Source organism: Periplaneta americana, chromosome 14 (genome assembly GCF_040183065.1).
Source record: "Periplaneta americana isolate PAMFEO1 chromosome 14, P.americana_PAMFEO1_priV1, whole genome shotgun sequence".
In the NCBI taxonomy this organism is placed as follows: domain Eukaryota; kingdom Metazoa; phylum Arthropoda; class Insecta; order Blattodea; family Blattidae; genus Periplaneta; species Periplaneta americana.
In genome coordinates, this window is record NC_091130.1 from 146,253,729 (window position 1) to 146,279,589 (window position 25,861).

General features: G+C 34.2%; 1 protein-coding gene across 1 annotated transcript in view; it reads left to right on the plus strand.

Annotated features, from left to right (window-relative positions):
- LOC138713806 (intermembrane lipid transfer protein VPS13A-like) overlaps positions 1–25,861 on the plus strand; it is a 239,265-nt gene that overhangs the window by 178,073 nt on the left and 35,331 nt on the right. The window contains exons 52-57 of the mRNA XM_069846241.1: positions 2,468–2,647; positions 4,897–5,031; positions 7,711–7,862; positions 20,976–21,141; positions 22,754–22,944; positions 24,843–25,038. Coding sequence (XP_069702342.1) covers positions 2,468–2,647; positions 4,897–5,031; positions 7,711–7,862; positions 20,976–21,141; positions 22,754–22,944; positions 24,843–25,038 — 1,020 coding nt within the window. The remainder of the gene's footprint in view (positions 1–2,467; positions 2,648–4,896; positions 5,032–7,710; positions 7,863–20,975; positions 21,142–22,753; positions 22,945–24,842; positions 25,039–25,861) is intronic.

The window sequence follows — 25,861 nt, forward strand, 5'->3', positions numbered from 1 at the left end:
GTAAGTATCAACATCTAGGCTATTTAGCGTCTGAATGAAATGAAGGTGATATGAGTCCGGGGTCCAGCACAGAAAGTTACCCAGCATTTGCTCGTATTGGGTTGAGGGAAAACCCCGGAAAAAACCTCAACCAGGTAACTTGCCCCGACCGGGATTCGAACCCGGGCCACCTAGTTTCGTGGCCAGACGCGCTGACCATTACTCCACAGGTGTGGGCCTAGTAAGTCTATTAATGAATAGTACCAACAAATGTTTCTACAGGCTTTTTGTCTACTGCCACGGCTCAATGCAAGTGCATTTGACTTATTAGCCAGAAGGCCCACGTTCATATCCTGCTCCATCCTGAATTTATAACTTGTGTTGAGCAAACCTGTGGTTCAGGCAACACAGGGGTTTTCTCTGGGTACTCCATTTACCCTGAGATATCCCAACAAATAATAATAATCATCAATAATTTATTCATTCATTTGTTTGTACGTTCGTTCATAGTGTAATGTAGATCCAATACCTTTGGTGCATACTGAATATTCTCTGACGAACTAAGTGCTCTACACTTCTCAATACTAGCGATATCTATAAGCCACGATCATAGACTTGGTACAAATAAGGATAAATTAAATGTCCTGTCATTGCAAAAAGTAAAATCATTTATATCTAAAAAGAGATATTTTTAATAGGCACAATACTTAAATTTCTTGAAACTGTATTTTACTATGTTCACATTCTAATAGTCTGTCATCCACAGTACATATTACTTGAAATATTTTTCTTCATTCAAAATTCCTGAATTTGTTTCTGAAATGCAGAGTTGCCTTAAGAAATAGGATCAGTAGTAGTTTAAGATATACATGTTATAAATTTATATTGTACTCTGTGTCGTGAGCATGTCTTGATGGTACGTCCAATTGAGGAGTGTTTTCACAAAACTCGTTATCTACAAAATCTTCTTTTTTTCAAGACAACTCTTTTCTAAAATACACAACTGTAGATACCGAGTTTTGAAAAATCTCTTTTATTTCAAGATCAATTTACTGATATACTTACCAACTTTAGCTTAATTCTGATAGCAACATTGGATTCTCCTGACCCAAAAACATAAGGATACGCTAAAACCTCAAAATCGAAAAACATGTAGATAACGAGTTTTGTGAAAATGCCCCTCAATTTGACCTAGATATTTTATAAATTCCCGGAGCCAGAATTTTGTCAAGGGGAGGGGAACATTATTAAAATTGTTTACAATTTATATTATCGGTATTTAAAATGTTGTTATTATTATTATTATTAGCATTATCATCATCATTATCGTCATAATCATCATCATCATCAGCTGCTTTTCACAGAAAGAACATTCATGCTGCGGCCACAAAGAAACATTTGTCAATGTGAAATTTTCACTAGTCTCGCGAGAATCACTACACGACTTTTTGCTAAAAAAATTGTGAAATTAAGCTTTGCGGTTGCTTAGACATATCAAAGAACCCTGAACGATAATGTGAAGTTTATATTAAAAATATGAACTGTCAAATGCACAAAATGTTAAACTAACATTTCACAATAAAGTCAGAACTCAAATTAATGAGCGGGTGAATACCGCTCTTAAAATGAGTTTAAAATCGACAATACACAGTATTTAACATCTGCAGTGCAGAACTGCCAAAACAATTTTTTCAATATGTTTCACAACAAGTTAAATTTCATATTGTATCAGCTTCATTTTATTACAAGGTCGGTACTAGGTGGTAGATGTCTTTATAATAAAGATAGCATTGTTATAATTCAAACGTGCCGCAGCACCAAGCAAAGGGATTATATTGAAGGAGGGATAGGAGGATTATGCCTTATGTCGATGTAGATTTTGTTACTCTGACAGTGAAAAATTAGAGAAGAGAAAACGATTATGGATAAAAAAAAATACTCAAATCTAAATACATAATTTTTTTTCAAAACGTTCAGGGAGGAGGGGTTTAAACCCAGTACACCCCTATCCAGAGCTCTTCACAATATGCTTGAATTTCGAGATCTTACGTGGAGATAAACTGCCTGATTTTATGTTGTGTTTCGCCAAATGTCTACTGACCTGATTTATTTCGAAGAAATTTTGTTAATTTTTTTCATAAATGAACTGAGAATGGAAGTGTATTACTTGCTTATTTTATTAACAATCTGCATTTCTACATATTGTCTCGCAAGTTTTCGATATCTTCAAAATGTATTTAAAGGTATGAATATGATCTGTCGTATTGTCCTTGATATTATTGTTTTTTTTTTAATTGTGCCTAAATAGCTATTACTATTGTCCCCCTTTCTGAAATTATAATATTAACTTCTACAGTGTAACTTTAAAATATTTAAATTCTGTACGACTTTTTAAAAGTTGTCTTCTGTTTTAGCTTAGAAGATATTACTACTTATTGTTTTTCCTTGAAATGTTCGTTTTAATATGGTTAATGCATGTTTATTGCAGGCGCTAGAATCGAACAACTGTGGGAAAGAACTTGCTTATCTTAGCATGTCTGATTCATCGGCTCTGTGGGAGGTGATGGTAGCTCATCGTTGGAAATTGCTCACGCTTGAGTTGGCATCGTGGATAGAGGACAAATGGAAACAGGACCAGAAAAAAGCTCAGATGAAGGATTATGTTCATGTAAGTACAATTTTTTGCGATAGAAATCGAGATCAATTGTATACCGGTAATGAAGCTTCATTTTTCTTTTTATAGTTTAGACGGTTTAGTTTATATTCGATTGGATTGGATGATATTGGTTTTCGGATGAAATGAAGCTACTTGACCTCACATGAACTTTTTTATATACTGTTCAACATTTAATATTTTTATTTCAGTTGTGTTCCTTGAACCAAGTTGCAGAACCTTCTTTCGAATTGTCAGGGGCGGCCCGTCCATAAGAGCTGCGGAGCTGCAGCACTCCCTGCTTTGACAGGAAAATAAAAATAATATTTATTTTAATTTGTAGAAGAACTGTTACGGCTTTTATTGGTAAATTGCTCTATATTTCATCTGGCCAGGAATATGTACTATTATCTTTGCATAATCTTTTTGCGCGTCGACTGTATTGGAATTGACACTGCATTCAAAGTCGTCCTGGGATCTGCAGGGTGGTCAGCTCATAGAGAGTGTGTCTTGCTTGGTCAGGGGGTAGAGAGGTGAAGGGAAGCAGAGGGAAACTGCCGCTGTTTAAAACCCATATTTCGCTGCAGTGGTTGCAGAACCAGGCCACAAGGGATCTTTCCTCTCCTCCCACACAGCTATTGTAATGCTGCGTCACATGGATTCTCTATTCCCTTGAAACTTAATGACAAAATTTTTCTTTTCTTTTCACATACTTATTGTTGTAGAATCTTATCGAGTTAATATAACGAAATTAATATTCTCTTTTGCCTTATTATTACGTATATATCCAGCCTCCAGCAGAACCTAATATTTGCCTTAACTCAAAATGATTGCACGAGTAGAATCCTTTTGATATTGCACGTAAAATACGAAAGAGACTTATTTTCCAGTTTTAGAAAATTGTTGACCATCAGTATATCTGAGTGTTGCTTTGGTGTGACGTTTTAGTACCGTAACTTAACCAGTGCAAATGTGCAAGCATGAGTGTGTGTGAATTACAGAATATTAATTTTATTTTTCTCAACTTTCCCTTGCGGAGAATATTGATGTAATGAAGTGAATTTAAAGGGTCGTCCATTACCCGACTTAAATCTTACTTAAGCTTCATCCAGCCGAAATAGTGCATATATGTAAGGAAGTATAACAATGAAATTTACGCTAAGCATCTGTGGTTACGTGGATGTGAACAAAAAAAAAATCTGTATTTTGTTTTCCTTGCCTCCTCTTCGGTGGTGATACTGCATGGACTAGGAACGGTGTGACACATTTAAGACATTTGCCCCTAAAAATTAAAAAGCACGAATCTTCGCAGTCTCACCTGAAAAATGTTTTTTCGTTGGCTATGTTACGCAAAACTAATACTGCTGTGCAATTAAGTGAAGCGAACAGAACAAACATTCTCAAACATAATCAAGAAGTGAGAAAAAAATCATGAAATTATTTAAAAAAAAAATTGATTGTATGAAATTTTGTGGCCAATATGAACTTCCCCTTAGGGGACATGATGAAAAAACGATTCGAAGAACCCTGATGTGTTTCGTGGGTTGCTACAGTTCATGAGCAATTTAAACGAGCCTCTCAAAAATCATTTGGAACATGCCACTGTTTAAGGTTATTCTAAGACAATTCAGAATGAACTGGTAGATTGTAAGTTGAGTGTCTGCCGATCTGAAATTCAGACTGAAATCGATGGTATTAGTTTTTCTTAGCGATTAGCAAATGATCCCACAGACATCTTCCAACTAAGTCAGGGAGTTTTGGTTTTTCGATATGTAGTGCATTTATTTTTGTCCTATACTTATTAGTAATTGTATCAAGAAGTGAAATTTGTATGTACCGAAATCTACTGCAGCTCTCCCAGTCCAAAAGTTCACGAGCCGCCACTGGTTTCGAGCTTAGAATTTCTCCATTACCAATTGTATATGCACTAAGCTACTGTGGTAACCTGACTGTGTACCGTAATAGCAGGAAGGTTAGTAGATCAGCAGATCACAATAACTCGACAACCTCCGAGCATTATAAAATTTGATTTTGCTTTACTTCGTTTCATGTAATTTAACATCCTTCACAAACAGTATCACGAAAGTCGATCTTAACAGTGCATCCTCTCTTTGTCAGTTCATACAACTAATTCTATTTATTTAAATTTATTTTTTTGTGTAAGTTTTAAAACCTATCATTACTACATAACAGCTGTTATATGATGTTGGTGTACAATTTCTTGTATGTATGAAGGACGAACTTCTTCGTTCTTAACTTTTCAGGTAGATTTTGAAAAAATGCAGATGACTAAACCTTTCTATGGTGATTTACGAAGACGTTACTACCCTGGAGTATGGCTGCAATATCGCAAATCAGATCATCAGAGCTACTGTCACTGCAAATTCCACAGGATACAGGTAAGGATTTCATAAAAATAGGAATATATAAAAAATAAATTGATGTCTTGATGATGAATTTTCAGATTATAATTTTACGTAATATATTTCTCACTTGTCAAAGATTATTTTAAACCAAAAAATAAATAACTAATTTACTGGTTTTCCACCATATTTAATCATTCTTTCCCCTTAAGAACCTCGTGTACTAGAACTTTAACAACAACAACAACAATAATAATAATAATAATAATAATAATAATAATAATAATAATAATAATAATGTTTTATTTTCACTGGCAGAGTTAAGGCCATAAGGCCTTCTCTTCCAATCAACCAGCCTTAATCAATACAATACATAAATTTAAATTACAAATATTTACACTACACTTAAAAGGTTCTCCAGCAATATTCTTTACTACATATTTATTTAAATTTAGATAAATCTATAAGGTAAAGTAGTAACTTAATTTATGAGCTAATTTAATTCAATGAATTATAATTAATTTAGTATTTGAGATAGCTAGTAAAATGATGAAAATTAATTTAATATAACTTACTAGGACTGTGTTACAGGAAGAATATATATATATTTCTATTTCTATAATGAGAATATTAATGTAATTGCCATTAGAGGTTTTGTAAATCTATTTAGAGAAATTAATGATAATAATAATAAGAATGGACAGATGTTAGTTTCATTATAAGTAACAAATATTAATCAGCAATTAATCTGTTAAGTAAGAATTTATGTAATTTTGACCTAAATGAAGTTATTGTCCAACAACCCCTTATATCACTCGGTAGCGAGTTCCAATTTATAGCAACTGAAACTGTATAAGATGAAGAATATAACGATGTCTTGTGGTGAGGTATAATGAGTAAATTGTTATGATGAGATCTTGTACTTAGCTGATGATATGCGGATAAATTTTGAAAACGAGAAGCCAAATAGATTGGGGTAGCGGTGCACAGAATTTGAAATAAGAGAACAAGAGAATGCAGGGCTCGTCGATCGCTTAGTTTGGACAGAGTTTGGAAAGACGGGGAAATATGATCATACTTACGAATATTGCAAATATAACGGACGCACGCATTATGCACACATTGTAGCCTGTTGCTCAAATTTGCATTTAGGTTACTTAATATAATATCGCAGTAGTCGAAGTGTGGCATCACGAGTGTTTGTACAAGGATTAATTTTAATTTATCAGGAAGAAAATGCTTCAGTCGCTTTAATGAGTGAATAATGGAAAATATTTTTTTGGAAGTGTGATTCACTTGATCATTCCATTCCAGGTGACAATCCATATAAATACCAAGATTAGGTACAGTCGTACTGTATGGAATAGTAGTATTATTTACAATTATCGGTGGCAAATTTTGTTTGTCACACTTCGATCTTTGATGTTCTATTAAGATGGCCTGCGATTTACTTGCATTTAGATTAAGTCCTTGCGTTTTCGACCATATGGATATAGAATTCAAGTCATCATTACCGTAACAATAGCGTCATAACAGCTGACAAGGGCATAAATGCGTATTAAATTTTATTTAATATATTTTTGACATATCAAAGATTATTTTGCTTCTTCTTAATACGTGTGTTGAGCTCCAGCTATAAACTGATGACACGATGTCCACTGTAAATCAAATGTGCAGTTTTCCAGAGCTATGGATTGGTGAGAATTTCATGTAACAAGTGGTTTTTCATTCTTTCCTGCAGTTTATGGTTGGTGTTATTACATTGAAGTAGCATGTGTTCTATTGTTTAAAACAGAAATAGTAATATGCGTTACAAGAGCGGTATGTTGAAGTTTTCATGTTCGAGGAAAAGTTTGAAAAAGGAAAACGTAGTTGAGCTTTTTTAATTTCCGAGAATTGAAAGAAAACATACCGCTCGTGTATCCTACATTATTTTGTGCGAAGATCGTTTATTACATACCTGAAAGAGGAATTTCTAATTAGTTGCAATGAAATCTCCATCTTGATTTCTGTTCAATGATGGCAAATTTGCAAAACAAAAATACCTATCTATCTTCAACATTGTTGCTTTAAAATGTTTTCTGCGTTTACTATACTTCAGCAGGCCGTGATATACGTCTGTCTTTTTTTTTCCTCCAGTCTATGATGAGTCTGGAATCTTGTTGATTTTTTCACGGCATCCTTAATGTTACTTGCATCACGAATGCAGTAACTTTAGTGGAGTTGTAGAGTTTACTTAATTTTTGCAAATATTTAAAAACAATTATTAACAGTGCAATTTAGGTGAAATTGCAGTGGTAAGTTTCCAATTTATAATCATTACTATATTGAACGTCTCTAAAAATAATATGTTAAAAGCCTAAAGCAGTAAAATCAATATGTCACTTAAGCGGTAAGAAGAGGGAAATTGTTATGTGTGTTAGGTTGGGAATTCTGAATGTGGAATTTTAGACTTTCCGCAGATTGGTTTTGTGCGGAAACCAAGCAAATACGCACGATCTCGCACAAAAGTTTTTTCCTTTTTAATTACCGGTAGGCCTACTGGTTTTCCACAATATTAAAACCATTCTCTCCCCTTAATGAATTATGCCCTTTTATTGGAAAAGAGAAAAACACAATAGACACATTGACTGATCTTACCCACCATTAGATGTATTTGGTTTTGTATTATTCTAGTCTGCGTATAATAAAGCTACTGGTAACATGTCTGTGCAGATTGATAATCAACTCAACGATGCAGTGTTCCCAACAGTTCTTTACCCAACCCCTGTGCCTCAACATGTTATTCGTCGAGTTGGCATGAAACCCTGTATTGAGGTAGCTGTGATGAAACGACATCGACCTGCACAGAACCAGGATGTATACAAGTAAGTTTTCATGCTTCATTACACTTGAACTCTAAGACAGCGTTTCTCAAAGTGTGGGTCACGCACCCCTAAGAGGTCGTGTAAAGAGCTCAGGAGGTTCGCGAGATGATCTAGAAAATAAAACAAAAAATGCCTTATTAACACATTTATGTTGTATTCAGAAACATAAACAAAATTGAACATAATAGTACATTATGCAACGAGCCTGTAATGATAGTAATTAAGACGCGAGTATGTTTGTTTTCATACGAGCGTTTTAATTACCATTATAGGCAAGTTTCATACGACTTTTTATGCTCGACCATATATCTAACTTGAAATTATTCAGAAGTATTCATTTTATTTGTATCTGACTGAAGATCGGAAGTGACCTTGTGCATAGCTCGTATATTGTGAGATGTGCGCAGACGCGAAAGTATTGATTTTTTCCGAGGAACAATAATGTCATTGACCTTGATGTAATGTAAAGAATAACATGAACTAATTTTGATATAACCTGGAAAATGATTTAGAATTTAAAAACGAGATGACAAATTGAATTTATTTGAATATTATTTACAATTAACGCTAATTATTATAGTACCAGAACATAACCTTCTGCGACAGTATTGGATTTCCAGCCTCCGTGACGTTTCCCTTGTTGTCTTTCGATTGCATATCCGAGAATTATCGAAAACTTGAACTTTAATGAATAGGTGTACTTTAATGACATGCATTAAAGGACTGCTACCAGGTGTATAATTACTACATTTCGGCATGGTCGAGCATAAAATAAAATAAAGTTTCAGTAGTTCTAGCTAAAGTGAAAAATAATTAATGCTATAAATGTGTCTGTTTTTGAGAAAGTAGCTTCTCAAATCTTCGCTCTGTATTCAATAAGCGCACAATTGTATCATTTCCAATTTCAAAGAGATTTCTTGCTTTTGTTTTGATGGAAATCATAGACTGGAAACTTATTTTGCATAAATACGAGTTGGCAAATGCTATCAAAACTGTTTCTTTTGCAAGCTCGAGGTATGAGTGGAAGTGAGTGGTTTAGTAAAGCCTGGTATGTGCCTGGACGTTATAACAACTTCTGCAAAAGAAGAGATGAAGAAAATGACCAAAAAAGACACGGTAGTGATCTGGGGAGGTTCCAATGATATAGCCAGGAACAACACAGACAATGGACTACGTCATCTACAACAATTTGTGGAAAGAAATGACCAAACCAATATCATAGTAATGAACGCTCTACATAGACATGACCTTCCTACAACATCATGTGTCAACAGTGAGGTTGTAAATTTCAATAGGAAACTGGAAAAGAGACTAAAAGTGTACAATCATGTAAAGGTAAATGAAATAGACTTAAATAGAGACAATTTCACTAGACATGGCTTACATTTGAACGGTAAAGGAAAGGAGGCAGCAGTGAGAAAAATAGCAGCGATATTACATAGCAAGTTAATACTCCCGAGTACCCCCATTGCTCTTCAGTGGAATGACGATCAGTCCCAGGGATTGGATCAGCCAAATGATGAGACCTGCACGAGAGCTTCTTCGCGATCTAGTAAAGCACCTGCTCGTCTTCAGGATTCTTTATGTCCAAGTTTATCCCGGAAGAAGAGACAAAGGAGTCTGTCAGAGGAGAAGCTGTCGTCACCTGGACTGGATTTGAATTTGGGGGAATTGGAACTACCTCTTCAATGGAAGTCCGACTCGATGGTAGATAATGAAGAAAATCGATGCCTCCAAGAAAGTCTTCAGAGCCCGGAAGTGGCAACTAGATCCTCGGCTCGACTTGTGAAGACGCCTGCCCATCTGCGTGATTTTTTATACCAGGGCCACTCACGGAGATTGGAACCACAGACCTAAATAGTGCATGTAAACTTAGCTCTTTCTCATTTGCTGATAAAAAGACTTCTTATAATGCTAACAAAATGGCCTCTGTCACATTAATGCATCAAAATTTTCAGTGCATTAGAAATAAGCTGTATCAATTAGAAATAATCATAAACCATGATTTAAAGAAGTTAGATATCTTATGCTGTACAGAGCACTGGCTAAACACAAAGGAAATAACATACTGTCATATTCCAGATTTCAACCTTTCAAGTTACTTCTGTCAGGACACTTACAAAAATGGAGGAACAGCTATTTTTGTGAGACAACATTTATCACATATAGAAAAAAAGAATACGTATTATCTAAACCAAGACAAAGTATTCGAACATGCTGTGACTGAAATTAGCGGTCAGGATTATAATTTAACTGTAGTGTGTGTCTATAGGTCCCCAGATGGCTGTATAAAAACCTTTTTAGAAAAGTTTGAACTTCTTTTAAATCACCTAAAAAGCAAAAAGAAACAATTAATTTTGTGCAGTGACTTCAACATAGATTTTTTAAATAGTGATGCTACCATAACAGAATTCAGATCGCTAATTCGATCATATAATCTGATAGAAACAATAGACACTCCAACTAGAATAGCCTCTAATTCTAAAACATGCCTAGACCAAATAATTATTGACCATGATTCTTATCCATTCTCAGTAGGAAATATTGATATGGGTATCGCAGACCACAATGCTATATTCTTAAATATTTATGCATTTGAAAACCCTAAACCAAATAGCACTAAGCCAATTAGGTATAAAAGATCTTTTAATGATGAAAACGTTGAATATTTTAAACGTTTGCTAAGCAAAGAAAATTGGATTGAAGTAACCAACTTAACAGATGTGGATGCGAAAACAAACGAATTTATAAACTCAATAACTCATTATTTTGATGTTGCTTTTCCACTAAAAAAATGTACACTTACAAATAAGCAGTTCAACAATTCAAAAAATTGGATAACGAAGGGGATTGTAACTTCTTGTAGGAGGAAAAAGGAGTTATATAAATTGTGCCAAATTACAAATAGCCTAGATCTTAAATTACATTATAAACGATATACCAGCATATTAAAGAAAGTTATACATGCAGCTAAACTGAAATTCAATGGAGAATTCATTATGAAAGCACAGAACAGAGGTAAAGCTATATGGGAAGTTGTAAAGAAAGAAACTTGTAAAAATACCAAAGTCTCAAATCAAGACTTTTCAATAATACATAATGGTCAAACAATTCAAAATTCCTTCGAAATAGCTGAAATTTTTAATAAATTTTTTGCAAATGTAGCAGACAATCCTAATAACCAGGTAACAGGTAGTCAGGAAACAACCTTACATGGAACAGGAAATGTAAACACCATATTTCTATCTCCCGTGACTGCAGATGAAATTCTCGATATAACAAAAAAACTAAAAAATAATCTTTCCTGTGGACCTGATGACATTCCGGATGGTATTGTAAAGAAATGTGCCGTACTACTAGTAGCTCCACTAGTAAACATCTGCAATTCATCTTTAATTAGTGGTAAATTTCCCGAACAATTCAAACTCGCAAAAGTATGTCCTATATTTAAGAAGGGAGATAAACAAAATATTAACAACTATAGGCCGATATCTCTATTATCTACATTCTCCAAAATCCTTGAAAAAGTTATGTATAATAGATTAGTTCGGTTTTTAGATTGCAATGGTGCACTATCTAATGCTCAATTTGGATTTCAAAAAGGCAAAGGAATTAATAACGCCATATTCACTTTCACGGAATTTATTCTAAATTCAAAAGACAACAAGAATCAAACAGTTGGGCTATTCCTGGACCTGAGCAAAGCATTTGACACAGTTGACCACATGATACTGATCCAGAAACTACAATGGTTTGGCATAAGGGGGTTAGCTAAAAGTTGGTTTGTTTCTTACCTAAGTGCAAGGCAACAATTTGTTGAAATAGGCTCAATGAAATCATATCCCACTATCATGAAAAGCGGGGTGCCCCAGGGTTCCATACTTGGCCCAATTCTATTTCTCCTGTATATAAACGACCTTCCCTCAAGGATAACACAAGCTAAAACCGTTCTCTTTGCAGATGACACCAATATTGTTTTCAATGCTCTTGATAAAAATAATTTACAGGAGAAAATAAATGAAACCTCAAGACAACTAGAACAGTGGTTAGCTAGCAATAGACTAAAACTGAATGTCAGTAAAACCGTTTGTATGCATTTCAGTCAGAAACAACTACATGACTCCATTGAAATACTACTTAATAATACTGGAATAAAGGACGTCGATTGTGCAAAATTTTTAGGGATATGGATTGATTCCAACCTCACGTGGGAAAGTCATATTCAATTCTTAACTGATAAACTAAGTCGTTTGTGTTATGCTTTCCGTGTCCTAACCAATATAACTCCCAAGGAACTACTTAGAGCGGTTTACTTTGGCTATGTTCACTCTGTATTATCATATGGGATAATTATCTGGGGGTCGTCATCAAAACTTGCACAAGTGTTTAGACTGCAAAAGAGAATATTGAAAATTATAAAGAAAGTACCTATTCGCTCGGATAGTAAAAAAATATTCAAAGAGTTTGATATTTTGCCCCTACCTTGTATTTACATTCTTGAAACAGTCTGTTTCATCCACCAAAATTATGATAGTTTTAAAATAAACTCTGATTATCACAACTACAGCACAAGAACATGCAATAATTTACATTTTAATCATCATAGGTTATCCAAAAGTCTCAATAGTTTATCACATACAGGGATAAGACTTTACAACAAACTCCCTGTTGAAACTAAAGCCCTTAGCTATGCTAGATTTAAAAAGTCAGTGAAACATATTTTACTTTTCCACATGCCTTTTACTGTCAATGAATATCTTAGTTTAGCACTCCAAATTTAGCTTACAGTAGTTAGTATCTCCTTTTGTGTTTACTGCTCTTCTTTTGTATCTGATTCATGTCTGGGGTGAGACTGCCCAAGAAGATAAGGAAACCAAGAACCTTGTACAAGTAATGGTCTGAAGAAAACTGTGGAGAATTGACTTCATTACTGAATGTGTTGATTGTATATTATTTGTATATTATTGTAGACATCTTGTATGTCGGAAAAACATGTATGTAACCGCATATTTATTATGTATTCACTCTGACGATGCCATGAAATCATTGTATTTCCTAAGGCTAATAAATATCTATCTATCTATCTATCTATCTATCTATCTATCTATCTATCTATCTATCTATCTATCTATCTATCTATCTATCTATCTATCTATCTATCTATCTATCTATCTATCTATCTATCTATCTATCTATCTATCTATCTATCTATCTATCTATCTATCTATCTATCTATCCATCTATCCATCCATCCATCCATCCATCCATCCATCCATCCATCCATCCATCCATCCATCTATCTATTCTTACATTCTTTTTGATCTAAAACCAATCTGTGCTATGAAAAAATTATACTTTTAACCTTCCATCAGTAAGCACATATTTTAATAAGTATTTTCCTTATTATTATTATTATTATTATTATTATTATTATTATTATTATTATTATTATTATTATCATTCGGTCGTGAGCCGTCATGCTGTTCGGTTGTGTGTGCGTGTAGCTCCCGTAACTTGCAGCGTACAGCAGGTGCATCGAAGTTGTAATTTGGATATGGCGCCTAGTAAAGACGTCTGTCTTGTGTGTAACTTGCCTTTCTTTGGAAGGCAAAAGTTTCTGAAGTGTGCAGGGCCTTGTGGTCTTCGTTATCATCTAGATTGCCTAAATATTGGTGAGGCCGAGTATGATATATATATGCAGAGTGGCAGTTCTACTTTTAAGTGTAAAAAGTGTGTGAGTGCATTGAAATCTACACAGGGGGACAACACGCCAGTGCGTCCTACTGCTCCAGGTGAGAAGAAGGTGATCTCACCTACAAAAAAAGTCGTTTCACCTTCAAGGGATCTCAACCTACCGAGCCTGCCTTCAGTAGATTCACTTTCCGTCCAGGTTGAAACTGTTCGTTTAAATAGTATGAACATTCTGGACACAGTGAGCGACATTTTGGAATATGTGAAGAGTCTCCAAAAGGAGATGATAGAACTTAAGAACGAAAATGCGGCTCTGAAAATTCAGGTGGCCGAAATTTTTGTGAAAACTAATTCTAATGTTCTCACTAATAAGGGTAATGCCCCTTCTGTATCAATGCAATATGAATCTGTGCAAGCTAAGGGCCCTAGGAAGTCTTACGCTGAACTTGCAAATGAAAATTCTATCCTAAATGTTCAAATGGCAGATATGTTATCAAAGGGGTGCTGCCCCCATAAATCATCTCATAGTATTTCTTCTGTGGGTCAGTCTAATGACCCCATTAAGAAATCTTATAGCAAGGTAGTGTCTGTGAACAAAGCTGCTGACAACTTGCATACTTGTAATTCTGATGCGTCAGCAACAAGGAAGTCTGTGTCAACAACTCCTCCTGCTAATGATAGACATAACAATATTGAACTAAATCAGGCCAATGCTTCAACTTCTGCCAACGTATCTGATGGTTTTCAATTAGTTACTCGCAAAAAATATAAAAAAAGAGAACCTAAAGTTGGAACATTGGCCATGAGTAGCATTGAAATGGCCCCTGAGAGAATTAAAACTAAATCTCTATTTGTTTCGAGATTTAGTTCCAAAGTCAACACAAACAGTATAGAGGACTCCCTGAAGAATCAACTTCAGCTAAGATCTCTTGCTGTAACTAAACTAAAAACCAAATATCAATCATATTCTTCCTTTCACATCACTGTTGATGTGAGGGATTTCGATTCCATTAACAAACCTGAAGTTTGGCCTGCTGGTTGCCTAATTGCACCATTTTATGGTAAATTAAAGCCTGAGCAGCACTTTGCGCATTCTGATAATTCGAACTCTGTTGATTCTCAGGGAAATGCCTCTTAGTCTTAGTCTTGCTCGCTCTCATTTTCAATGTTCAGTTCTATTAATCATCTCGAGATTTTCTACCAAAATGTTCGAGGACTTAACACCAAAGTTGATGAAATTTTTCAGAATATAGTGAGTAATAATGATCTCATTATCTGTCTCACTGAAACATGGTTATCTGAGTCAGTTATTAATTCTAATTTATTTCCAAATAACTATACTGTGTTTCGTGCAGATAGACTGTTTGCAGACACTAACAAAAAAAGAGGTGGTGGTGTCCTAACAGCGATTAGCAACCAGTTACCTTTTACTAAAAGACGTTTTGACTTAGAAATTATTAGTGAATGCGTTTGGGTTGAACTTAGAATGACTGATGGTTTTAATCTGTTATTAGGTAACCATTATTTCTCTCCTGATACAGATCATATTCACTTAAAATCTTATCTTAATTTTCTTGAAAAAAATCTCGACACTCATAATTTTAGAATAGTAATCCTTGGTGATTTTAATACTCCTGGTATGGACTGGACAACTGGTTCTAATCTTAATGATACTCATTATTACTCTAAAATTAAGGCTAAGGATTTATATTCCTCGTCCTGCCTTCTTGGATTAATTCAAATTAACTCTACCGTTACGAGTAAAAAGCTTCTTGATTTGGTTTTTACTAATGATAAAAACAGTACAGTTAAACTTGCCGATCACTCTCTAGTTTTAGAGGATACTTATCATCCATCTATCTCTATTTATATTGAAGTAAAATTATCGTTACCGGAACACTCTCTAATCAGTTCTTATTTAAATTATTCTCAAGGTGATTATCTGAATCTTTATTCTATTCTATACAATTATGATTGGACTAGCATATATCAGACTACTGATGTAAACACTGCTGCAAATTCCTTGTCTCAAATTATAGACAATGCTATATCCCTTTGTGTCCCTGTCACCTTTGTTAAAAAATCGCACTATCCTAAATGGTTTTCAAACGATTTACATCAGCTTATTAAGAAAAAAAATAAAGCTCATAAAAATTACAAAAAATATAAAACTGATCATCATTATCAAATTTTTTCTAATTTTAGAAAACAAGTCAAAGCCATGATTAAATCTGATAAATTCAAATGGTTACAATCAATTGATGATAACCTAAAGCACGAACCAAATAAATTTTGGAAATATGTAGAAACTTTTCGAAAAACAAATAGTAATCCCACAGAACTAATAATAAATGGCGTTCACATCACAGATTAAAAAAAAAAATTGCAAATGCATTTGCTTGTCAATTTAAATCTGTTCAACAAAATTGTAACTCTAATTTCATTACTTATGATTCTAATATCACTGACTGTTTGTCCCTGCCTAATATTACATTCGATGATGTAAATAAAGCTATTAAAAAACTAAAGCCTAATAAATGTAAAGGTACTGATAGCATTCCTAATTTTATAATTAAGGGTTGTTCTAATATTCTCTTGCCTGTTTTAACTTTTTTATTCAATCTTAGCTTAAAAACAGGAATTTACCCGTCACTTTGGAAGGAAGCATCCATTATTCCAGTTTTCAAAAATGGTAATAAAAATAGTGTTACTAATTATAGACCCATTTCTATCCTAAACAATTTTTCTAAAATTTTTGAAAAAATTATTCACAAACACATTTCATTTTATGTCAAAAATAAGATCAATTCGGCCCAACATGGATTTACAAGAGGGAAATCTACAACTACTAATTTAGTTTCCTATCTTAATCTCATAATGCCTATAGTTGAAAATCAAGGTCAAATTGACTCAATTTATTTTGATTTTAGCAAAGCATTTGATGTTGTTCCTCACAAAATTTTATTAAATAAATTAAGTAATTTTGGTCTCTCCACTAACTACGTTAATTGGTTTGAAAATTATTTAACAGATAGACAGTCTTGTGTTCGACTAGGTAATTCTCTCTCGGTTCCATTTAATAGTTTATGCGGTGTTCCTCAAGGGTCTACATTGGGACCTCTCTTATTTTTATTATTTATAAATTATATAAGTAAAAGAATAAGTTCTAGCTGCCTTTTGTTTGCGGATGATCTCAAAATCTTTCGTAAAATTAATAGTTCGGCTGATAGTCAAATTCTTCAAAATTACATTAATTCAATTTTACAATGGTCTGTTGAAAATGGAATGAAAATTAATCAATCCAAAACTTTTGTTATTTCCTTCTCACGGAAAACTACTTCTCAAAAATTTAATTATTCTCTTAGTAATGTCGTAATTACTAAGAAAGATTGTATTAGAGATCTTGGTGTCTTACTTGATTCAAAATTATATTTTCATGATCATGTGCAATATATTTATACCCATTCATTAAGAATGCTTGGTCTAATTAGGTCTATAACTTATTCTTTTTCTACTCCTATGTGTTTATTAATTTTATACTATACATTGGTTAGATCCAAGCTTGAATATGCATCTGTTGTATGGAACTCCATTACTTCCACTGACTCGGATAAATTAGAGAATATTCAAAGAAAATTTATTTCCTTGTGTTCTTATAGATTTTTACCAAATTCCGATTATAACTATGAGATTAATTGCAAATATTTCAATTGCGGTAGTTTGTTTACCAGACGTCAGGATCTTGATTATTTATTTTTTTGCAAAGTCATTAAGGGTGATATTGATTGTGAATCTTTCATAAGCAATATCAGTCTTCGTATTCCTGCTAAAGGTTTAAGGTTTCATAAATTGTTTTATAATAGAAATTCTAAATCTCTCTCTCCGGTCTGCAGATGTATTAAATATGCTAATTTGCATGGAATGAACTTGGATCCATTTAATGTGTAGTATATCTTTTGAGTTTTTATGTCAGTTTTATTAATTTATGCCATTTGTTAAAATATATGTATCATACTATTCTTGTCAATTGCATATCTATACAATATTACTTATAGACTGTTATATTGATTGTATTTCATCTCACTGCCATTTTCTATCATTCATTCTCATCATCATTTGTTGATTTGTTTTGTTTCTTGTGCTAAACAGTAATTGGCCTTGTGCTGTTTTGCACGTTAATATCCTAAATAAATAAATAAATAAATTATTATTATTATTATTATTATAATTATATTGTTATTGTTATTATTGTTATTATTATTATATTGTTATTGTTATTATTGTTATTGTTGTTATTATTGTTATTGTTGTTATTATTATCATTATTATTATTATTATTATTATTATTATTATTATTATTATTATTATTTACTTTCTTTTATTTTGGTCAGTTGAATGCAGCTGTTAAGAACGGATTCAGTATCTTTCTGTCACAAGAGTATTTTGAATATCTTCCAGAAGAAATTCAAAACACTCTTGTTTAAAATTGTGCAAAGTTAATTGTATGTCCTCAGAGACAAACTAAGAATTTGTCGTGTCATACGGTACATAGTTAAATTTTGCGTGAGTTCTTTAATGCACTGGAATGAATAAATTTTCTCCTTGTCCAGTAATGTCTACCAGAAAACAATTTCCTTATAAATCCGTCGGCTTTATCTCTGGCTTCATGTTAACATCTTGGCTTCGCAAACTATGAGGGGGATCCAGGAAATAACGACCGTTCGCGCATACCTGCCGCACAGCTGACTCCCCTTCCTTGTTTGAAGGTCAACTGGCTTCCTTAACATGTGTTCTCATAATGTTGTGAGTACTGGTTGCAACAAGTCGCCATTGTGCATTTTGTGTTACTTCAAAATGAACGACGTGATTGATAATCCTGCCGACTGTGAGGTGAGGAGTGTGATTCGATTTTTGAATGCCCGACATTTGAAACTTGCAGAAATTTACCGGCAATTGAAAGAAGTGTATGGTGATACTGTAATGAATGAAAGAAATGTGAGAAAATGGTGCGAAATGTTCAACAATGGGCGAACAAATGTCCACGATGAAACTCGACCCGGACGCCCATCACTCATCACAGAAGACCTGAAGACTAAAGTGAACGACAGAATCTTGCAAGACAGGCGCACATCACTCGACGAATTGCATATTGCCTTTCCTGAAATTTCTCGTTCTTTGCTTGGTGAAATTGTGTCGCAACATCTTGGCTACCACAAAATCTGTGCACGATGGGTTCCACGGCAACTGAGTGACCAACACAAAACTCAGAGAATGGCCTCAGCACTGACATTCTTGATGCGATATCACACAGATGGAGACGCCTTTCTTGATCAAATTGTGACTGGTGATGAGACCTGGGTGTCTCACAACACCCCAGAGACCAAGCGCCAATCACGTCAGTGGCATCATCCCTCATCACCCAAGAAACCGAGAAAATTCAAACAGACTCTCTCAACACACAAAGTCATGGCAAAGGTGTTCTTTTGCTGGATTTCATGCCAAAAGGCACTACGATCAATGCAAATCGTTATTGTGAGACTTTACGAAAACTACGGCGAGCCATCCATAACAAGAGGCGAGGAATGCTTTCGAGAGGAGTTGTGCTTCTTCACGACAACGCCCGTCCGCACACTGCTGCTTCAACTCGAGAATTGCTGGATCAATTCGGTTGGGAAATCTTTGATCATCCGCCCTATAGTCCAGACCTTGCTCCTAGCGATTTTCACCTTTTCACTAAGCTGAAAGACTTTCTGGGTGGTACGCGTTTTGGAAGTGATGAAGAATTGAAGAAGACAGTGAACACCTGGCTTAATGAACTGGCGGCAGAGGAGTATAACACGGGAATTCTAAAGCTAGTGAACAGATACGACAAATGTTTAAATGTAGGTGGTGATTATGTAGAGAAGTAAAGGAAGCCTCAGTTATGTAACAGACTTTGTTTTTTCAAATAAATATATATTTTTTAATTATTACAACAAAACGGTCGTTATTTCCTGGATCCCCCTCGTACTATTTCAAATGTTCTAAGTGTTTAAAAAAATATATCAGAAAGGAAGACCAGTCTAAGAAGCCAAAAAGAAATGAAATAGTATATTACGATACAAGGTTGGGAAATGCTTTTAGAAAATCGAGGAATAGTTTGAAAAACAAGCAGAGCAACACAATACGATAAACTTGATACTTAATTGTAGAAAACTACAAGTCAGGTCGATTTCGGCTATAAGGCCCATTTGCAGTATGTCTTAAAGTCAGGACCTGAAATAGAAGTACCTATTGTATTTTATTGTAGGGGAGAAATGAGTACAGTAAGACAGAGAGAACAGTGAGACATGTTTTATTAGATGGTAAATTTTGATGTTGAGATGTTGGTAACAGGGGAGTTGTATGTTGCATGAGTAAAGTAACAGTATTTTCATACTCGATTTGATTCTAATTATAAAGGTGAGTGATGAAAAAATATTTCGTAATTTTTTACTCTAGAAGTAGAATTTTGGCTTGTGTTTAATGAAGGTTATATTGTATATACAAATGAGATATAAATATTAATGTTTTGTTACCTAATACTATGGTATTTGAGATAATGTTTGGCAAAGTTTCGTCTTTCTTGTTTTAATTTTGAAGTAATGGCGTCATTTTTAAACGAACTTTGCGTAAAGGGAACAGTGAGACATGTCATTGAAGGGTACACTGAGACGTCTCACTGTTCTCATGTACCACTGATTTGCAAAAACAAACTGTATTTATATTACATTTACCAGTATGTAACTAACATTAAAAATGAACATACTAGTAACCAATTTAGGAACTGTAGTTTAAAATAATGGATACATTACATTTCAATGGTTTCATAAATAAAAAATTATTCACAAAATTTAAGAAAATGTTACAAAATAATAAAGAATTGCATTAAATTCTTATAATTATAATCTTTGTTGTCATCAAAAATTCATTTCATTTTTTCGCAAAAGTTTGAAATGTCATGGAAAATTCACTTTTCCAAATGTTCCAGATGTTTCAATGGTTTCGAAGTCAGACATCAGAATGATTCTAAATAAGCCTACAGAACATGTCAAGATAAAGAGACAGCAAGTTTTTGTTTTCTTTTGAAATAAATGTAAATCATTTCAATGTCCGTTAATAGACACTGTGGTGTCTCACTGTACCCTCCTGAATGGGAACAGTGAGACATTTGCATTTTTTGACAAACACGTATTGTATATTATGTCCTTTACTTATTAACCTTTTTTGTTTATATATTATTATACTCCATGTTTTAATGTCTATTTCTATTGCACTTGATTTTAAAAATACTTGAATCATCACTTGTATACATATGTCTTAATATTTTGTGTCTCACTGTACCCACTACTCCCCTACTGTATTATATTGCAACACATTGAATTGTTTGTATTTTTCACACAGGTTCATCAAAGTGCTCGTGCAGGAATTCTCTTTACAAGTGGACAAGGGCTTCCTCTTATCGCTGTATGACATTATGTCCCCATGGCAGACAGAAGAAAAGTCATCCGTCAGAATACGAACAGATATCGCATTAGTTCACATCCCTATAGCAATGATTGCTGCAAAGGTTAGTTACATTTAATTGTGTGTGTTAAAATGTTATTCCTTGTAGTATGTAAATTATTAATAAATAATCGAAAGTAATAGGCTATAAAAATAGAAGGTGAGTTTGTTTTGTTTTCAAAGTGATAAATACAGCTTGGGAAAACGAATATGACATGTGCAAAATTCTATAGGGAATATATAACACTCAACAGATAGCAGAAAAATATACCGTGAAAAATAGCAGTAACGTTCTTAGGATATAGCAACACAGAGCAGCAGAGTGCTATGATTATGTTGTATTAAAAGGGTGGCAATTTATTAAAATTATTTTATAAAGCCTACTTGTGCTTCCATCTGTTAAAAGAAATGACTATGGTAACTCTCCTATATGCCTTCACTTGCCACGTTAGTTTCACAAGATTGTTCAACAATCTTCAAAATACAAAACACAGAAAATTAGTACTCTTGGTTTTGTCCACCCTTGTGCTTTAGTCTTATATATCATACTTACGTAGAACATTCTGGCTGATATCTAACAGATACCAAAGTTCATCCAGCACTGGTACTTGAATTATGAGTTGTATTTCGTTTTTGAAATCTTGATACTGACATGGGTGCATTAGGCATAGACCAATTGTTAATTTCTTAATCAGTTTTTGATGAAGGGGATCAGAGTTTAAATGTCTCGAGAGAAAATTGAATTTTTAATAGACAAAGACTGAATTTGGGGTACCTAGATTTTTTCGGAGTACTGCCATCAGTCTACAAATTCATCACCATCTCAATGTCTCTTGAATGAATGTCCGGTCCTAACAGATATGATAAACTCCACTTCATATAATATACCGTACTTTAATATACAGGGTGTTTCTGGGTTAGTGTTACTAACTTTCAGGGATGATGGAGAAGGGAACATATATCAATTTGAGATAAGAAACCCTGGTTCGGAAATGACTGAGTCGAAAGTTATAAGCAAAAATAGTTGTGTGGAAATGAAATTGTAATTTGGCACCACGTGCCCTCCTTCCCTTAACCTTTGGAACAGTCGTGGAAAGATGGTATGGGCCGGATGTCCCCTACGTGGGTACTTGTCCCGATACAATCTGTGAGCTTGTCTACTGTTCCCATTGGCTCATCCATATTCGAAAATTATGTCTGCATATTCCGCTCTCGTGTACTCCATTTCACTAGGACTGATCGACTGGACACTGCAACTTGTACACATACACTGCTGTCTACAGACGTGCATATCAGGACCGACCATGTCCGTTACACATTACGCTATCTGCATTGCTTTAGTGTAGTTTCCTGTCCCCACCCCTCAGACAGCGCACTGAACGGAATACTGTAAGTAGACAACGTAAACAACGTCAGATGAATACAATATGTGTAATATGTACAGATAAACACACATAAATAAGGTGTACAGAGGAATAAAATTATTTCATTTCACACAACTATTTTTGCTTATAACTTTCGACTCGGTCATTTCCAGGCCAGGGTTCCTTATCTCACATTGATACATGTGCCCTTCCCCATCATTACTGAAAGTTAGTAACACTAACCCGGAAACACCTTGTATATATAAAGAAAAAAAGGAATTTTAATTACAAATTATGTGTTAACTCTTGCAGGCTGCTACTGAAGGTCCAAAAGTAGTGATTGAATATCTTCACCTATCACCGCTGACACTACAGTTTAGTTTTTCACCACGGGGCACAGTGCATCAGAAAAACAAAGTTCACTCGTTCAAATCTGATCTTGTTGACTTCTTCCTCAACTCGTTTGGAGCTACACTTACAGAAGTCAAAGGAATAAAGCTCAAGTAAGTATTACCTAACAACTGACAATGGAAACAGTATACTAACATCTTGTGTAGTTATTTTTAGACGCAGTAAACATTTTAAGTATGGCATATAAACGGTAGTCTACTTAATAATGAAACTATTATTGTTGTCTATATGAAATTGCGATATATTCCAAAAAATTGGAATTACTAGTACTTACTGTATTCTGATTTCGAATTTCCATTGTGAGTTCTGTACTGTTTATTTCTTCTACCATAGTAAATGTAAATATATAGGTAGGTACTGTATTATGCTCATCACAATATTTGGTACCGGTAACCTCTTTAATAAATCTTGTTTCTTTCTTTCTATTAACTTTAAGTAATTTGATTTTTGAAAATTAAATTTTAACTCTCATTTATTACATTCTTGAAGAGAGAGATAACAAAAAGTTATAGCTGACCTTTCTAACATTACCACGGAGATACAGCTTACTGATCAATCCAAACAAGATTAGGCCTATATTTTAATTTATGTATGCTAATAATTTTAATGCATTAGTATAATAACTGTTTCTGTTTTGTTTGTGTAACTTTGAGTAAGCAGCTATCACGTTCAAGAAGTTATTTCATTTTAATTTTAAGAATATAAATGATTGTGTACTATAGCTAAGGAGTCTCTTAAGATTTGTAGTCTGATGTCCTCGAAACAGTAACTGTGTAGGCTGAAACGGTTGAAAAGATCAATTGAAAATGTTGTAATAGTTCCTCTTGCACCAAAAAGCAACACAACATTTCTCAGTTCCTAGTCATTTGCTCCAAATCATCGTAGTCTTGAGCTAGTATGATCTGTCATTTGAAAAATGTAAATGTACTGTTTGATCGATAACTATCATCATCATCATCATCATCATCATCATCATCACTCCCTTATGTTGGAGTATGCTGAATGTTCTTTATAATTAGCAGTTAGCAAGAGTAAATTTGGTATTTCAGTAACTGAAACAGTACTACAAAAAAAAAAGAAGAAGAAGAAGAACTCGCTGTCCAATAATTGTTACAAGTTCGTTTATGTTTTTTTTTTTATTGAACTTCCTCAAATTAGAGGCTGCCATTAGACAAAGCATACAAAACAATATAAATGATGAAAGATAACAGAGTAAGAAATAAAGTGAACAAGTACACAAACAAACAAACAAACAATGGCAGTTTACAGAATTAAAAAAGTTACAAGTAAAGAGCAATGAAAGCTAGTAAGAGAAAGAAAAAAGATAATAGTGCGTCAGTTTTTTCAGTACACTGAATTAGAGTCCATATAGATGGTTTCGTAAAAGTTTGACTGACTCTCGAATTATGAGGAGGACCAGTTCATTCAGAAAGTTCCCACCAAGGATTTACCTAAAACTACTTTTTTTTCGCTTTATAAATATTAAATTATTGGTCAATTAAATAGATTTTTGAGTCGTATTTATCAGTATTTCATTTACATTACATTATTGTTTATGAATTTATTTTACGATATATGTTCAGAGGATTTAATTTTAATATTCTTTTTGTCATAGTAAACTGCCTAAATGACAAAGAATACTAAAACAAATTTACATTTCTTGATAAAATAGCTAGCGGCAGCGTTTTTGACGTGTGTCCTAGAGTATAGTGTCAATTTGTGAACATGTTGCCAGTGCAGCTGAGAATGGTACCACTTCCTATCATAACATCAGCCATTTGTTAAACACACTTGTCTGACTGACTACTGCAAAGGTAAAACACTCGTATTTAACGTTCACATTACTTATTTCACACGTCAAAAACGGTGACGCGAACTGTAGTAGAAACTACTGCCTGCTTGAGCGCATCCATGCATCTGATGGCTGATTATACTGCCTGCTCATAAGACCTTTCTAACAGTGCTTTCGTTGAAATGGTGTTATTTTCAGAATGGCATACCTGGAACAGAAAGGCAGCCTCGTCAGCTTGAGTCAGCAGCTGAACGAAGTGTACAGGCATTACAGCAGTCAGCTGATACAACAGTTCCACGTTCTTGTGCTGGGCCTGGACGTTCTCGGCAATCCTTATGGTCTCATCACGGACTTCACTGAAGGATTTGGCGACTTTTTTTACGAACCATTCCTCGTAAGTACTTAAAGAAATCCATTTTCGTGCCCAAAGACTACTGGTAAGATTCATTGGTTGCTTTCCAGTGCCTCAATTAAAACTTTTCTGGAATCTTATTAGTCTGACAGATTTTAGTTCTGTTTGTTAGGTCAAGGCATTTGTAAAGTGGAAGTTGGGACGAAAATAACCATTAATTAACTTTATAACTTCTTTACTGTGTTAATATTAGAAAAATTATCTGGCTGACTAGTTTCAATGTGGTATTTGTCATTGTCCGAAGCCTAGTGAAGTTCCCACGCTATCTTCTGGTTTCCTATTGTGGTTGGGGTGTGTTCATGATCGTGTCGAAAAGGGTGTGTGTTTTGAAATTGAGTTGAATGTTTAGGATGTGCTGTGGGTGTGTTTTTGTATGTTTGTAAATTTCATATTGTTCCAGAATGTAGGTAATTCATAAATTACGTGGAAGGTTACAGAAGTGTTTAATTTGTAATGAGGGACATTTAACCCAAGTTGTTTTCAAAATATGAGCAAGGTAGCTAAATTTTACACTTTGAAGTTTGCTTTTCTCAACACTTTACTTTGTTCACATCACTGTGATCTTGCAGAACCATTTCAAGTTCCACCCATCCCCATTGGCTAGTCCACACCTGTGGAGTTAAGGTCAGCGTGTCTGGCCGCGAAACCAGGTGGCCCGGGTTCGAATCCCGGTCGGGGCAAGTTACCTGGTTGAGGTTTTTTCTGGGATTTTCCCTCAACCCAATACGAGCAAATGCTGGGTAACTTTCGGTGCTGGACCCCGGACTCATTTCAATTTCACTGGCATTATCACCTTCATATCATC